Source organism: Semicossyphus pulcher, unplaced genomic scaffold, assembly GCF_022749685.1.
Source record: "Semicossyphus pulcher isolate SPU_LCO1_2020_fin unplaced genomic scaffold, fSemPul1.0.p SCAF_11, whole genome shotgun sequence".
Lineage (NCBI taxonomy): Eukaryota > Metazoa > Chordata > Actinopteri > Labriformes > Labridae > Semicossyphus > Semicossyphus pulcher.
This window is the reverse complement of record NW_027211615.1, coordinates 15,573,421-15,590,799: the sequence shown is the minus strand read 5'-3', so window position 1 is coordinate 15,590,799 and position 17,379 is coordinate 15,573,421. Positions and strand designations below refer to the sequence as shown.

General features: G+C 41.4%; 2 protein-coding genes across 2 annotated transcripts; one reads left to right on the top strand and one right to left on the bottom strand.

Annotated features, from left to right (window-relative positions):
• Nucleotides 1-4,990: 4,990 nt before the first annotated feature.
• LOC138584367 (alpha-N-acetylgalactosaminidase-like) lies at nt 4,991-12,218 on the bottom strand. The gene is made up of 9 exons (XM_069656584.1): nt 12,070-12,218; nt 11,436-11,592; nt 9,252-9,392; nt 8,532-8,743; nt 8,360-8,454; nt 8,066-8,227; nt 7,282-7,479; nt 7,036-7,176; nt 4,991-5,536 (listed from the first exon to the last, which is right to left on the bottom strand). Exons 2-9 carry the CDS (start codon nt 11,588-11,590, stop codon nt 5,336-5,338), a joined length of 1,305 nt encoding a protein of 434 aa, XP_069512685.1. The 5' UTR covers nt 11,591-11,592; nt 12,070-12,218; the 3' UTR covers nt 4,991-5,335.
• Nucleotides 12,219-12,670: 452 nt separating this feature from the next.
• Nucleotides 12,671-16,642, top strand: LOC138585315 (uncharacterized). Its single transcript, XM_069657604.1, has 3 exons — nt 12,671-12,695; nt 13,769-13,855; nt 15,040-16,642. The coding sequence occupies exons 2-3, from the start codon at nt 13,813-13,815 to the stop codon at nt 16,422-16,424; spliced, it is 1,428 nt and encodes a 475-aa protein (XP_069513705.1). The 5' UTR covers nt 12,671-12,695; nt 13,769-13,812; the 3' UTR covers nt 16,425-16,642.
• The last annotated feature ends 737 nt before the right edge of the window (nt 16,643-17,379 follow it).

The following is a 17,379-nucleotide window of genomic DNA, read 5'->3' as shown; positions in this document are numbered from 1 at the left end:
CTCAGCAACGTGCAGCCGTCCTCGTACACAGCAGCGTCGAGGAAACTGTTACCAGGCGCGTCTGTTTTACTGAGTCAACAGCAGCCACTGGTGGACGAATCCAGACATTCATTCATAAAAACCCCAACCACAGGGTAATTTCACATGAAGCTTGTGGTTGCAGACATCAAAAGTCATAGTCAGCAATGAGAGATTGATGAAGCTTTAACTAAATACATTCACAGATGCAGACATGACACACTTTTGCCATCATGAACGCACATTTCCACCTGCTTTCTAATACTCCAGCAGATTTATCCATACACTCCAGCTGGAATAACAGCGTCCCCATAAAGCCAGCAGGACATCCTCTGGTGTATCAGCCTATAGGGCAGAACAGGACAGAACAACCACTATAAAACACCCAGAGTCTGAACCCAAATCAACTACATGCCCGAGTACTTTTTGAGTAAAGGAGAGAGTGTCCTTTCTTTTATGGATCACAGACTCCAACAGAAGAGAAAAGTGTTATGTAAGAAATCGTGGCCATTCACGAGACACATTTTGGTGTCTTTACAATCTTAAGGTCATAATGTGCAGACAACATGGACAAGAAAAAGATAATGTGTTTTATTGCTCAGAACTAATGTAGGTAATTCAATGTGTACACCAATTGAAGGTTACAACCTAATTCTATACTATATTCCCCACTACGTGTTAGCTAAATTCATATGCACTAAATGCATAAAATATTTTATTGCCATTAACATTTAGATTCTTCAGCTTGGCACCGAAATATTCCCCCACTTTCCAAACTTGGTGTTCCGGCTTGAGGGGGCGTTCACATGAACTTGCACAGTAGTATTTTTCCAATTATCCTAACACCACATTAATTCAGGGTCCGCCTTTGCCTAAAGTATGAGCATCATAAGTAGGAGAGAAAAGACGTCAAAGCTGGACATTTCCTCTGACAGGAAATTATGAATCCTTACTCACCCTGCATGTGGTCTCGGACTAATCGGAATGTCCGCTCATGTTGGAAAAACTACCCGGAAAGTCTGAGAACATTTTGGTGCACGACTAGACGGACCGACAAACTCAATGTCATAGTGCACCGTATTAAGTCAAGGGTTGCGTATCAATGTTTTGCATTTGTCAATATAGAGTGAACTGTAATAAAACGCACCACATTTTGACTTAAGCTTGTGAACACACCGTATTCAGATGAACAACTTTAAAGCTCATTTAATGGGACCATCTGAGGAACATGTGAAGTGACCATATTCACACAGCGGCAATTTTCCTCTGACGTCACATGGTTTTATGGAAACTGGCAAATCACCATCATCTACCAGCATCAAGATTTGTCAGCTACTAGAAAAGAGAATGTATTGTGAAAATGCGGAGGGACGTATTTCAGGTTTAAACAACATATCTGCTAGCGTAAGACAACAGCTAATGTTAGCATTCAGCCACCTCCTAGCTTACATTACCATTAGCTAGAATGCTGATCAAACATTAATATTTGATAGTGTAACAAGACATGACAGGACGGCGTAAAATCCTAGCTAACGGTATTGTTAGGTAGAGAGTGGTTCAATGCTAACTTTAGCTGTAGTTTGATGGTAGCTAATGAGTTATAAAATACTGTGTTTGGCCTTGAAATATAGCTTGATGTCCCGCCGGATATCCTTTGCGTTTTCAGTTACTGATCATATCTACGTTTATACGACCTACAACCTGGAATACAGCAGTCCAACTATTATAAAACAATTTGAGCTGTACACATTGTCACAGTGTGACATCATAGGAATATGGCCACCAAGTGAATATGATGAATATAGAAGACTTAAGTTGTCAAGCACAATAAAATAGAGGTAAAAAGAAAATATTGTAGTGACTGCACTCTGGCTCTAAGGCTAGACATTTAGCCTAAGCTAAAGGCTAATATACCCAGTTTTACTATTGAAAAATCTATTTTAATGCTCCAAAATCTTTGTGTTTTTGTGTTTTGAAGAAGGACCTTGATTTTGCTAAATATAGCCTACAATATTTTAGCTAAAATGTAACTAGCCTGCAGTAGCTTCGCAGAGTAGCAGTAACTTCTTTTTGTAAAGTGTTCAATCATGGGGGGGATATTTAAATCTTATTTAGTTGAAGGTTTGAGCTGCTATGGAGGTCAAACAGGAGATAAAAGTAAACCACGCTGGGATGTAAAGTCTTAGCTAACGGTTTATTTTAGCTAGAAGGTGGTTCAGTGCTAACTTTAGCTGTAGTCTGATGGTAGCTAATAAGTTATCAAATACTTTGTTTACCCTTGTGGCTCGATGTCCCTCCACACGGGATGGGATAACAGTGTATAACACCCTATCTGCTTTGGATTACACCTTTGGATGATGTCATGAGTCAGCAGACAGGCAACACTAGAAGCACAACGTGACCAGGATGAGCAGACATGACACAGTGCAGGTGCTTGTCTGTGTCTGTGGGTGCAAGAGATTATGCTGCAAACATCTCAAATGTTTCTGCATCAAGACATTTTTCCACAAAACTGCAGTTTTTATGACAATACACAACCTGTACTGTAAATATTCGATATCAAGGCAGACACAAAGGAACACATTTCTCTTTCTGTGGCAGCACTTTAGGGAGTGTGTTTGACCTCCTTTGAGACCATGCACATATATTCTGACCTATATGCAGAGTCCTGTTAGCATCCTAGCAGCCCCAGTGCAGCCACGATTATTCCATCCCCCTTTCATCCGTGCTGGATTTTAGAGGCGCGAGGCACAGAGTGTGACTAGCAGCGTGACAACAACGTGTGTGTTGGCTAAAGGAGGGGGTGCTGCTGTTTGGGGGCGGGGGGGAGACAAAGAAGTGAGTGGCAACTGCGCCTCTCTGCAGCTGTGGGCCTACGTGAGCATCAGCAGGAACACACTCGCTCGTCGTCACACCCCCTCCCATACTTGTTCATCTCTCACAGTACGGCCTTCCTTCTTCTCATTTGCAAATTCTTATAGACTTTTGACAGCCAACAACTACCCAGTCCCCCCTCCTCCTTTGCTCAAATCTTTGCACTGTTTTCTCTTTTTTTCAATCATAACTCCCTCTCTTCTCTCCCACGTCATTTTCCCAAGCGTCCGGGACCTTGACAGTGAGAGATGTGTCGTGTTCGGGCAGCCAATGGATATCTGAGACGACTGAAGGGGAAAGAAAGAAAGATCCTCTTTCTCACACTCACACACACATACACACACACACACACACACATAGCTGATCTGTCCTGAAATGACCTCAAAGTGATATGTGTGCGGTTGTGTGCGCATGCATGTTTATGCCAAGCATGTTTGCCTGTGTCATACATGTGCACATACATGTGTCATACATGTGCACATACATGTGTCATACATGTGCACTTGCAGTTGCATACATGCCGATGCACACACTCATGTGGCGACTCCAGTATCTTCAGACTGTGTGTATACACAAGGCTTGAAGGCCAAGGTCAGCGGTGGTACTTTGCAGAGGAATGAGCAGAATGAGGCGATGAGGAGGAGGAGGGAGGAGTGAAGATGAGGAGACACAATGAAAACAATGACGAATCAAAAGAGGACGGACACAGGTGAGGAGATTAGAACAACAAAGGCCAAAATAGATTATAACATCAGTTGATACATTGGTGTTCATTTGTGAAAATGGGAGGTGATGTCATTGAATCATAACAGATAATTGACTGAGCAGAGTGGGCTGACTGTCCTTGTGCTCCTCAGCAGGTGCGTTTTTTGGCAGCAGATGTGGCTGTTGTCAGATGCACACAGCCTGAAGAGCAGCGCTGCCCTCTGCTGGTGTAGTATGGACGTGTGCCTGTGCAGAGTTTTGGTTTTTCACTATACCAATAACTATATAATGATGTTTGTGTGTATACAACAGTTAGCTCCAACCAAGTAATCTGATTGGACAAGAGGCATTCCATGAGTGCCGATATAGAGTACATCACTCCGCCTCAGCCAGGTGTTCTGAACAGTGTTGATTAACATGACAGCAGACCGTGTATGCCTACATTAATCAAGCTGGTACCTCTGAATCACACAGCAGACTCTTATTTTACTGTGTTATGATGAATTTAAACAAACAGATAGATGTACATGATATAAAACACGTGATCCGTGGTACCTGTAGACACAGAGTGCAGGAGAATGTTTGGGTTGCTCGGCAACAACAGTCCAGTTTCAGTTAAGTTTTGGAGCAAAAGGTTATCTGTTGTTGATTATTACTTTTTACTATTACTTCCCGCTGGTATAAGTGTTGTATAAAAGCGATATCACACTCAAGGTCGTGATGTTGTGCTGAATATCAGTACAGCTGTGATTCGGTCGTAGGCACAAGGCTGTAAGCATTACTCCCTCTCATGCGATATTGCTGAAATCTTTGTCTGAAAGCACCTCCTTTTTCTTTGCTTTTGTCTCCATTGATACAAGTGGCAGATCAAGAATTTAAAACCACAATAAAATGAGACAGAGCTATGAGGAAGTGAAAGCTTGAAGTGAAAGCTTGAAGTGAACAATGGCCTACGAGCATTTCAAAAATACATGAACCAAAAAAAAGGTTTCAAAAGGTTGAAGTGAAACCATTGTCGATCACATCGACATCACAGTCTCAGCTGTCTTTAAAGTAGACTCAACGGGATCCTTCAGCGTTCTCGGGGCAGCATGTAATCACTGATGGACAACCCGGAGTCCTATACAGGCAAAGAGTTGCTCTGGGTAAAAAGCATTAAAAGAAAGAGATTGAATAGTAAAATGTATGATTTATTTCAGCCAAAACAAAAGCACATATTTCACTTTATAATTTCTTATAAAAACCTTAATTTCTGAAACATACATCCATAAAAATCATCCTGAGCAATGCAACAAAACAGGTGAACATCCTTTAATAAAGCACAACTTTCATGTAAATCATACTCTCTTGTGAACTTTTGGAAGAATGATCCAGCTTCCTTAAAATAAGAGTTTTCCAGGTTTGTCGATCTTACCAAGAGATATTTCAATCAATCATCAGCTCTCTTCACCTGTCTCCCAAACCATTGCTATCCTCCCAAAATGATCAAGCTTGCTGAATTTTAGAGACTTGCTTAGGATTGATGCTGCATGTGCAGGATTCAAGAGAAGCATCGCATGAATGACTTCAGATTAGTGACATAAGTAGATGAAAAACGTCCGTCCCTGAGTTCACAGTGGTTTCATGATGTGGACTAGATGGTGCACTGCTTTTGAGATAACACAATCATGGTTAAGAAGAGAAGTCCTTTAAGTGCAACACGCTATCAAGAGTCACTGCATTGAGTCAGAAACAGTGATCAGAGGAAGACTTGAGGGATGGAGTTTTCATCACCATTGTAGACAGGTCCTCTGGGATTGCCACCCACAAAGAAATGGCGCCGGTTCTGTTTGGCGGGCGCAGAGACGTACCACATGACCACACCTGTGGGGTTCACAGACACCACGAACTCAGTGGAGTCTTTCAGCATCACGGTCTTCTCAGTGAAGACGTCATAGATCTGAAGGAGAGAGAAATGCATTAATATTTGATCAACACATTTCAAAATAAAACAATTTATTTTTGCACTTAAACCACCTATAATTTAATACCTGACGTAACAATCAGTCGCAAAAAAAATTGCATGCATTCAACATGAGCTTAATATTGATTTTAAAAAATACATGGAAAATGTGGACCAATGGTGTTTAGGAGCTGTCAATCATGTTGAGAAGAGTGCCTGTCTAAACAGACATGGAATGCCAGGATACAGTACAGTCCTGTTGGCCAGACTGAATGATTTATCTCATTATTTTCATTTTCTTATCATGCACATGAAGTGCCCAAACTTCACAGGTTTACAAGACACCAAAAATACATTTTACAGTTGTCAAACTTTTCATTACATGACAAAACTACATGTTATTTTAAAGCTCCATCTTTAAAAAAAATGTGTCTTTCCTCTGAAACTTGGCAAATAAAATCTGCTACAATAAAAGGTTTCAGTCACAGACTGTATAAAAAGATGGACAACATGACAGCTCTCTAAAAGTGACGCCAAACCCTCTCTATCGCCCCCTGCTGATTGGCTGCAGTATAGGTCATAAAGCCCGCCTCCTCCATGTTAACAGATGGGACATGAGTCAAACTATAAAATCAAAATACACATCAAATACATTTTTCTCAAACATGGTTTCTGTCATTATAGTCAGTTATTATCAAGCTGCTTTACTTCCAAGTGTTTATTTTTCTGACAAGTTTATTTTTAATTAGTTATTTGATGCTGTAAAAAGGATGATTGACAGCTCTGTTGACAAATACAGCACCTGCAGCCGATCTGTTCTGGATTACCAAAGTAGAGGCGAGAGGAGACGTAACTAAAACATCACTACAGTCATTGAAGTTTCCATATCTGTGAACGTCTGCTTCAGACCAACACAAGAAGCTGTTCTGCTGTTAAATACCACGGCGTGCGGGATCTTTGCCACATTTTTCGTTAAGTTAAGTGTGTGTTTTGGTTAGCGGAAGTGGCTACGGCGGCTCTACCTGCCAATCGCTACAGCACAACTCTTTTGGCTACAATTTTGTATAATGAGTGCAGGTGGATCCATGTTGTCCATCTTTATATATAGTCATTGGTTTCAGCACTGTTTCAGTTTTTCATTTTTGTCCAGCCAAAAGAAAGCAGCATAAATACAAGTAATTTTAGGAAAGAGTACCATTGGATGGCACCGACATTCTCAATGTCCCCTAGCTCACACAGAAAGTGGCAATAAAACTGCTGGTCTCCAAGGCTGTTGCTAAGCGTAACTGTGCACTGAGGGATCTTTGTCTTTTATGTAAATTAGACCTAAAAAAAACTGTTCTGGTAAATAATTGAAATCCTATAAATAATAAAGTAAGGAATTCAACTCAATTGCCCGTAGATGATTAAGTGAAATGCCTCAATTAAATATCTTCATGTGTCATTTTAACCACACATCTGAATAAGATGTTTCTGGGAACGGTTTATAGACTGACCTTGTAGCTGCCGGCGGTGTAGTTGAGTTTGCTGAGGGACGTCTGGTAGCGGTAGGGCATGTCAGTACGACGACTGAAGAACACCAACGAACTGGCATCGTTCGACAGCGGGCGCTGGAACACTTGAATGCCACTCTTCTCCTGTTAGAAAGAAATGAATGGGATAATGTGAGTGGTCACACAAGGTATGAGTAGAGTGCTTGAGAACTAGCAAGAAGTTGCTAAATCCATACAAAAGTTTATCACCTTTACAATACGTCTGCCCTGGATGCCCAGGGGGTCCTGGTTGATGCTGATGGCCATCTTGTTCTGCAGGATGCTGCGGGCCCCGCTGCTGATGGTGCGCAGGTCGTTGGACATGAAGAGAGGAGCAGCCATGATCGCCCACAGAGCCATCTGAGAGCGGGACTGATCCATGCTGAGGCCAAAGTCACCGGCAATCAGCTGTGGAGGGCAAAAATATAACAATCAGGAAAGATGAACTACAATGAGATCCAACCAGACACACCTATGAGCTCATGTTTTTGCACGGCCCTGCCCTGACCCGCCCTCCTCAGCCTCTGATTGGCTTAATGGCTTATCCTGATATTCTTGGCCTAACCCTAACAAATCTCACTTCTCATACATGACCAATCAAACCAACAACCGTGAAGACTTCTAGCTAATCAGAGGCAGAGTAGGGCCGGTCAGCCCTTCATCTGCCCTGATTCTGGTCGGGCCAATCACAAACATTTACACATTCATAAACAAACAAAAAGATGGCTGCTATTTTAATTGGATGTTGGAACTAGTTACCTAGCCTAGCCTTCCGCTAAATCACACTTAGCTCAGTTTGTGTTCCGATTGTTGCTTTGATTGATTGGCTGCAGAATTCAAAGGCATTGTGGTCTGCAACCAATGGGATGAAAAAGATGCTTTTGTTGTCGGCCTCTACCATTTGTGCACCCCAACCTTATTGATAGTATGATGAGCAAATATTAAAAAGTAAATATGTGAATCTAGTGTCAGTTATTGTATCCGTTAAACTGACCATATCAGGGTCGTTCCACCTTCCAGGTCCGGCTGCAGGTATAAGGACATCCTGGTTCTCAGAGAACCAGTCGATGATGTTCAGCACACTGTCCCAAGAGTCCTGGATGTCGCCATAGTTACGCCACAGGTTGCAGATCTCTCCCAGTTGAGTGTAGTTCACCTGAAACCATGAATCACATGGTGGCAAAGTACAAATATAAGCTGTGGATATTAACGCTAACGTTAATCCACACAACAATGCTACGTCCAATGGGATAAAAGAGGTTCTCAATGTAAGACATCCTGATCATACCTTAGGTGGCAGGCCCCCCTGATAAGCAGGCCAGCTGCAGGAGTAGCCAATAGGACGTCCGGTAGCATTTAAAGCCTTTGACATGAGAGGGTAACCTGTCCAGGAGAGAAATCAGTCAAACACGATGAACAACAACATCTCAACACACAGTCCCTTCTCCTCCTGCTCTTACCCTTCTCTTGCTCTGTGGCGTTAGAGTAACAGCCGTCAAATTTGAACATATCCACCTCCCAGTCGGCGAAGGTCTGAGCGTCGATCTCGATCTTGTCCAGTGGGGTGCCGGGGTAGCCCCCGCAGGTGTGGGTGCCCATGTCCCCGTAGATTCCCAGCTTCAGACCTCGGTCGTGCAAGTAGCGGGACAGTTTGTGGATCCCTCCTGGGAACCTAAAGGAAGCAGAAGGTGATTTTATAATGTTATACTTTACTGTTTGAGTGCATATTCAGTTGCACAAAGAAGTATACTGATTAGGCTCTATTTTGTTTCGGGGAAAATACACTATGCAGCTGACAAACTGCTCTAAATCAGTTGAGACTCAATTCGTCCCATATTTTGTCATGAATCCTTCAGTTCCTTTTTTAGGATAATAAAAATAATTCTGTCAGTTTTTGTCTGTCTGGACTTTTTCCACCACATCTTGGAGGGAGGTCATCCTTGTGCTGAGGCTGCATTTTAACAATATACATCCCACTAATGAAGTAACTGACTCAGGTCTTTTCTCAGTCATATGACTGCATGACAGTCACACTGCAAACACCTCAGTTTTATTGACTTAGAAGTTACACATTACTGTTTGCACTGAGGAACAATGGATTTTCTGTGTGTGTCTAGGTGTGGGTGGGTGGACCCGGCCTATACAAGCATTTAGTATACACTAAATATATATACCGTTACCTGTTAGGGTCAGCCTGCAGCCGGCCCTGCTTATCTCTTTCCATGGAGGACCAGCAGTCGTCGATGTTCACGTAGACGTAGCCCAGTTCCTTCCAGCCGTCCTCTGACAGTCTGTCTGCCATGTCGAGGAACAGATTCTCACTGGAACAAAGACAGAAATGAGTCATTAGAAGGAGGCAGAAATGTCTCATGACGAATACTTAAACACTTTTTAGCCACTTTAGGGCATTGAAAAGAGAGGTTGAAAGATGCTTTTAATCTGATATGTTGAATTCTCATCAAACTGTTGCCTATTTTCATATCTAGCAGTCAAAGAGCAGCATTAGCATTTATTTGAAGTTGTGTTTTTGGCCATCTGATGTCAAAGGCTGCGGTCACGTGGTGCTTTCTGCTTCAAAGATTCCTAACTGAGTTAAATGACCCTGTAAGTTGCAGCCATAACAAGAGCGGTTGGAAATCTCTCAATGCTAAGGAAAGTGGTTGCAACGCTTCCTTTCTTATCTCATTTATCAAAGGAGAAAATGATGTCCCACAGTTCCTTGCTGCAGCAACATTTAAAGCGACGCACCTCTCAGACATTCATGAAAACTAGCAGTAGATTTGCAGGAATTAAACAATTCTTTTTTACACAATTACACTTATTGGGAGTCATGTAGACAAATGAGGAGGGTGAATTGAGCACTCTGGTTTTGGTAATTAAAATCAATTATTTAAATTTCAAACTTTAATCAATCGAACTCTATTTGTGTGAAATTTTTTAATACAGTTTAGTGCAATTCAAACCTGCTTTCCTACATGAATTACCAGTGATTTCTGGTATTTTAATTACGTTGGTGACGGCTCATATCTCTAACATGTTCCTTGTTTTCGTCTACAGCTAATAAGAAGTCTTTTACTGTGAGTGTGAAGTTTGTTTGCAGTTCAATTAAATAAGATTTTTCTACCATAAATGACTTAAGTAATAATGTCTATAAACCACTATTAATCCAAAGCCTCGCTGCAGTCGTTTAAAGTTTATGTTCGGAGATTTCAACACCTCCACCAGAGGTTTTAGTCGTGTACTTTGGAACAGCTAACAAATGCCAGAGGACCTGAGTGACCACACTGCTCCGTACACTATAAACACTTTGGCAATAGTCTTTTTTTTTGTCCCCGTTTATGTGCCTTCATGAAAGAACATGGCGACATTGCATTAAGTGATAGATACTTTTTTGTAGTCCAACTTTAGAACATTGTATTTTCACCAAAGCAGTCACTCGGCTAATCCAAGCTAAGTGCAGTTGGGCTTCTACACACAGCAGTATTCTTTTACCTTTTACCTTTCTCGATGCCCTCATGAGATCAAAGAAATGAGAGCTGGATAAGATAAAGGACATTATGACTGCACACCAATATTCACTCATTTAGCCTTGTTTTTGGTCTCCACCATCTCCTAAGAAAAATATCCGACTCTTTAGCTGCATATGCTCGACTGCTATTCGCTTACTGTGTCTGTCTGCTCTTTAGTGCTCAGCAAGTAGTGCAAAGGTGGCTTTTAGAGTGGGAAGAGTGAAACAATACAGTAAAGTTGCAACAGCTCAGATTAGCTCCTTACACATGGAACATTTGATACTTTGTTGTTGTATAAAATAAATTAAAGCTTTAACAAATTCATTTAAACAATGTCACTGTGGCTTTGAATGATAAGAGCACAAAGAGCATCGTAACCTGTTCATCATTTACACAGCACATTGTTCAATACATTGATGACATTTGTTCACAAGGATTTTTATTGTTGCCACAAAACGGGTTTGGTTTCCAGAGCTCCACGCCTACGTCTGCACTCAAACAATATGTTTGCTGTCCATCAACACAACCGTAGTATTACTCAAGAGCATCCGTGTGATTGGCTGGAAGTTATGTTTGCTCCCATCCTTCAGTTATTTGAAGATTACATCTCACAAACCTGATTTAAACCAGGACATGGAAGTTAGATATTGATTAAGATAGTTTTTTCTGTTGTGACATCAAAGCTGTTGACAAACTGATGTGTAGCAAAAAATATTATCAACTGAATTTACTGTGTATACACAAATATATACACAAATCCATCCCAGGACTTGACAATTATGTGGAATACACCAGCTTTTTAAGAGAGGCTTTCGTGAGATCTCAGTGTGTGATATTTATAAGATGCATGCTTGCCTGATGCAGTTCTTGGGGTCGTTTTTACAGTCAATGTCACAGCGGAACCGCTCCCATGCCAACCAGCCCATCGGAGGGGTCCTCATCACTCCATTGTCGAGGGCCAAGGTGGTCGCAGTGAGCGCCAAGGCAAATAAAACCACAGCCAAATGCATTCCTGCAGAGAAAAAAAAATACCACTCACTTGCAGTTCTGTACACTGGATGACAAAAATAAGGTTGCATATATGTGAAAACTGCCAGTACCAACTGTGTGAGTGCCAAATAAAAGAGATCTCTTCCACACACCTGCTGAGGCTCACCTGACTGGGTGTGACTGTGGCAAAGATTAGACACAACCTGCCAGGTGACTTCTCTCATCATGCACTCTTACAAAATCAGCTGACTAAATGAACACCAGGTACTTTATAAAGGTTCTGTATAAAATATGTAGAAATAAACCTGCATTATAAAAGAACACTTATTATCACCTCATTTTATTTAAGCTTCGTACCTGGCTCTAAACTGTAGCTTTTTTTTTTACTATAGAAGAATCCAGTAAAGAATAGCGACCCAAAAATTTTACATTTAGAAAGTTCAACAGCCACTGTTTGCTAGCATACACTTACCACCTTTGAAAACACAAACGTACTCACTGAAATTCAGAGAAAATGCAGTAAGAAGGAAGAGGAAGCAGCGTCAAGTCTCCTCAATCTCCGACTCTCTGCTCTTATCTTCACTCCGCTCAGATGTCTGAGTAAATTAATGCCGTAATAAACTCCCAGTAGTCTCTGAAGAAATAAACTGAGCTCCAACAGGAAAGGAAGCCACAGTCACGTGCCTCGTCAGCTGACCAATAAGCAGGAAGTCGAAGGGAAAAGGTGCCGCGTCCCATTATTGTTTTTACTCGCCTCAGTCCCTTTACGTTCCTTTAATCAGCACTTTTCTTTTACGGCTTATAAAAAAAATGGTATCGCTTTGATCCAGGCAGCATTTCTACGACGGTTATATGCTGAATGGTTTTATGAGGATTTACTAATGCTATACAGAATAGTTATATAAAAGTTGAATAAAACATTTGGAATGCTACATTGTGGAAAATCTTCATCTAGCGTCAAAGTTTAGCTAAGCTCTTTTATCAATTTGTGAGACCCCTTCAAGTCACGAATCACCTTTCTTAAAAGCCATCAGCATACATTCAGTATACAAGGATGCATCAAGTTAGCAGTTGGAGATGGTAATACGTTTTCCTATTGATACATTTTGCTCTATTTTCTAAAAGGTAAGTGGACAAACTATTGGCATATTTATGTATGAAAAAGTGTAAGTGCAAATGTGTAGGCCTACATAAAAGCTGAAGTGTGCAACAGTATTGCATTTCAGCAGCCTAAATCACAGCAAAAAATAATTCTTGAAAGAAAATGTGACGAAAATAAATATAAATGTCACCAAACATACATTTTAAACTAAGTTAATAACGGCAAATTATAATTAAAGGAAGATATGAACTTAAGAAGCTTTTAAAAGATGATCTGAATTCTGTTATCAGTTCACACCCTTATAAACTGATGTACAGAGCAAAAACACAACTGCTTGAAGTGTATTACTATTAAGTTTATACATCAATATGAGTTGCATGGGCCTCAGTTGGATCGCTCAGAGTTATTGTATCTTAACTGCCAGGTTGAGGTCACTCTGCGAAAACATGTAGGGCTGATGTATCTTAGAACGGATGAGAGTCCTATTGCAGTAGTGCAAACACAAACACACACACAACCACAAATATACAACCAAACTGACCAAGAGTTATCATTTGTGATGTCATTGACAACCACCAGTCAGCACAAAAAATCTATAGAGAAAGGAACGCTTCACTAAGGTGCCCTCTTGGATGTCCCTACTTATAAAACACAATGAAATGGCTCTGTGCTGGCCCAGTGTGCAAGCGCGTGGTACGGAAACCAATACAGTGCCATTCTGGCTGTCCTACAGGCTACAAAACTTTCAGCATGCTAGGTCCAACTAACACTGTTAAACCAACAGGTGCACTTAGACAAGAAAAAGAAGTTATTTCTACCATTGCAACTATTTATAACCCTATTCATATTTGAATCTCGATTGAGGTTTTAAGTCATAAACAGAGTTAAATAATACTTTATTTACCATTTTATATTGGGGTTGTGAATATGTGATACGAGAGATGTTAACTGGCTGACCGTCTGCAAAGACGAGGAGTTGTTTCAAAAGCTATCGTTAAAATGGTCAATATTTAACCTCATAGGTCCATCATAGATTGTTATAGGTAGTTTTATGCTCACTAACAATGCTTTCCCTGGTTGGTTCCACCCACTGTAGGTCAAAGTGACATCCAACAGGAAGAGGAGGAGCCTCTGAGCTCGATGCATAGTGAGCCACAGGGAGCCATGGCAGAAACAAGCCTGGGTAAGATTACTTAAAATACACTGCAAAAAATGACCACAGGAGAAACTAAACTGAAGAATTTTAACACTATATCAAATATCCATGCAGCTGCTTTCACGTCACTGTGAGATAACCCACAGTTAATGTATAAAGAGGATGTAAAAGCTGCAGCCATGAAGCAGAGTTGATGTTGTGATACTTGAAAGAAACCAGAGTACTGACAGAGTTAAAGTAACTTTTATTACAGAGATAATCTGTACGGACACAGATACGTAGTGAAACAGTCTGTTGAAATGTTTGTTGTTCTTTCTTAGTTCAGACAGACTTCCTGGTTTTAAGTTTCAGCATGGACACGCTGAAGTGGTTTCTCTTTCCTCTTAAAGGAACAGGAGCAGTTTATGGCATGATAAGAACAGTCTGTCAATACACAGGGTGGAAGAAGTATTCAGACACAGACAAGTAAAAGTAGCAAAACCACAATATTAATGGACTCCAAGTTAAGTCATGCGTACTCTGATCACAAATTGTAAAAGTATTTCTACCCTAGAATGACAACTTTGGGAGTTATTGTATGACTAGGAATATTATGCTTTATTATTTCGAAAGCATTATAAAGCAGTTGGGGGAAAACAGTTTATTTGAAGTACTTTTCTATTATGTATAATATAATAATGTGCAGTTTGAAAATGTAATCATAAACATCCTTTTTTTACCATTATGTGCAAAGCAACCGCTAACTATACCTTTCAGAAAATATGTAGTGAAGTTAAAAGTATGACATCTCTTTTTTTTATTATACTACTCTTTATGCTATACAATAAAATTCACAATAATCTAATAGCAGTTATAAAAATCAATTATTACAAAGTTTTAAATCCACAGAATGAAATAAATAAGAATGAAAACATGAAAACAAAAAGAAAAAAGGAAATAAGAATATACTGTAGTTCATATTTCAAAAACAATGCATCCTACATTTCCCAAAATGCAACTTAGTTTCATCTTTCATCTTCTGTTGTCAGGGTAATGCTTAAATCAATCAGTATGTTCCAGAGTATGTAGAGAAAGTTTTTTAGTTTGTAGTCTTTGCAACAGGGCCATTTTGTCAGAGCTGCAGCAAAACATATATAACTGTTTCACAGGCTAGGAAGTGCTAGTTTTTATACATTTATTAACCTTAATCCTCCTGTCTTTACCCCTCCTAGGTGTTTCGTGTACAGTGAAGACGATCCTCCAGAGTGCAGCAGCAGGCTTTGCTTTCGGAGAAGCTGCACTATTTGCAGTCGAGCCCTCACTCATTGAAGATGACGTCCTGCGGAACGCTGCAACTCTGGTTGCAGGAAGAGCCGGGTCCACGAGTGTCGGTGTGGTGACGTCGTGCCTCGTCTTCACCTCTGTGCTCATTTCTCTGGGCAGCGGCTTCCTCCTCGCTGCCATGGTGATGAAGCTGTGTGCCAAAGTTGGAGTGAGTTTGCCGTGGTTCCTGGAGGTTACAGCAGGAGCATCGATTGTGTCGGGTGCTGTTGGAACCGGTGTTTTAGCGGGCCTTCTTCCACCTTGGATCTACATTTCAGCCCAAGGCATTCTGGTCCTTGTGGTGTACTCGTACTCCAACATTAACGACATGACCACAGCCTTGTTGCTCATCTTCACCACGCTTTACCTCAGTGTCGTTTATGGGAGACTGGGTGTCATAGCTGGACTCGTTAGCATGGGATTTACCATCTCTGTGCTCTGTGCCCTCCGGAAGGCTCTGACAGAGAGGAAGCCACAAAGGCCGCAATCTAAATCCGGGTGCAAGTTTCTGGAGAGGATTTTCTTCTACTCTGTGTTTGTTGGGATTTTAGGATTCTTTGTGGGTGTATGTGCAGGTGTAGCGGGATATGGGCTTGAAGATGAGGTAGTTTTGATGCTGGAGTCGGTCCTCTGGGTGGCGTTTCTGTCTGCAGGGCTGCTGGGAGCCGGTCTGGGAACAGTGGCCATGGTAGGACTGGGGCAAGAAGTGGCTGGGAAGGTGGCCGTAGGAGCTGCTGTAATATCATCACTTGCCCTGAGAGCCGTTGTGTTTTCTTCTCTTGGGGCCCGAAGCAGCACGGGGGGAACTTTAGGAGCCGCTACAGCTGCAGGGGTGTCCCTCGGAGCTGCAAGTGTTGCAGCAAAACAAGCATTCGGGGCTAGGAATTCCACTTTAGCACTTCTAGCTTCAGTTGTAGGTGGTGTAATTCTTGCAACGCGAGGTTTAGCGCTGAAGACCTCCGTGCTGACGACACCAGAACTTATAACAATAACTCTCGTTGCAGTGGGGGGCTTTATCCTGGGTGCACCAAAGAGCCCATTCAACACGCAGGTGAATCTTCAAAGAGGCCTTCTCACGGGGCCAGAGCTAATTAAAGGAATTGGCATGGAGACGGTCACTGCGGCAGCAGCGCCTATCGGAGCTGGGGCACTCGGGGCGGCAGCGCTGGGTACCGCCTCTCTGGGGAGGCTGGGAGCTGTAGGCGTTGTGGTGGCCATAATGGTGGCTTTAGGAAGTACTCTTAGTGGGATGATAGGGAAATCACCAGTGAAAGAGAGCGAGCACAGAGACTGATTGACAATTTGATTGAGTGTGTATGAGAGCAGATGGATGTTTTTGAATTATCACAAACGCAAACCGACAGGAAATGTTTTAATTTAAATGAATTGACTTTAATTTAGCTTTTATTATGTGATGCGCTGCCTTCAAAGCTACTGATTTTACATAAAAAGCACATTTGCAAACTTGACAATTGTGTCATAAACATGTTTTTTGTCACAACCAGTGTTGAATAAAATGAATCATAAATGTCAATCAAGCTTGTTTTTGTGTATTTACTCACTACATTTTCAAATTCTTGGAGCCAATTGTAGAGAAACACTAAAGGATCGGAGAAATTGTCGCTTGTGTCTAATTTTGCTAAGTAATGATCTCTTCTCTTTTCCTCACCACTTCACACCATCAAAGCCGCATTTCCCAAGACATGATTGCCACAGTCAGTTACTTTGGTTTCATCTTAGCAACAGTAACAGAGGACTTGGTGTTTAGAGAGAGAGAGAGGAGGGGGGAGTGGGAGGAGAGAAGAGCAGAGAATAACATCAGGAGACTGAAGAACATCTTACATTGACACCTGTGTGCGAAGAATATGGATTTATACTTCAAAATAAGATGCCCTCCTAACTATGCACTATATTTACATCTCTAAAAAAAATGACATGTGGTATGGAAATGGATATCCACCTGTGGCTCAGGATTTTGTTGGTCTATGATGGCAGCACGCAGGACTTCAGCAGCAGGGAAGGAGAGGTTGCAAGAAGTTTTCCCACTGAAACAGCCGGGGGACCCCACCAGCTTACCAAGTCTGGGAGAAGCTCTGAGAATGAAACACACTTTTAAGGAATTAAATGGGACCATACAATGAGGAAACATTGGAGTAATTTCAAAATAAGAGCGAGTGTTCATTGTGGAAATCTGGATTAGTCATTGAAAGAGTGTTTAATAGCTGCAGTGGCATGTTTTTGATTGACAT

What these genes read in the sequence shown, in the direction of transcription:
- LOC138585315 (XM_069657604.1), top strand. Translation starts at nt 13,813, where the DNA reads ATGCATAGTGAGCCACAGGGAGCCATGGCAGAAACAAGCCTGG. An exon ending in CATGGCAGAAACAAGCCTGG is followed by an intron (nt 13,856 to 15,039) that starts GTAAGATTACTT and finishes TACCCCTCCTAG; the next exon opens with GTGTTTCGTGTACAGTGAAG.
- LOC138584367 (XM_069656584.1), bottom strand. Translation starts at nt 11,590, where the DNA reads ATGCATTTGGCTGTGGTTTTATTTGCCTTGGCGCTCACTGCGACCACC. An exon ending in GACCCCAAGAACTGCATCAG is followed by an intron (nt 9,393 to 11,435) that starts GCAAGCATGCAT and finishes TCTTTGTTCCAG; the next exon opens with TGAGAATCTGTTCCTCGACA. An exon ending in AGGGCAGACGTATTGTAAAG is followed by an intron (nt 7,177 to 7,281) that starts GTGATAAACTTT and finishes TCTTTCTAACAG; the next exon opens with GAGAAGAGTGGCATTCAAGT.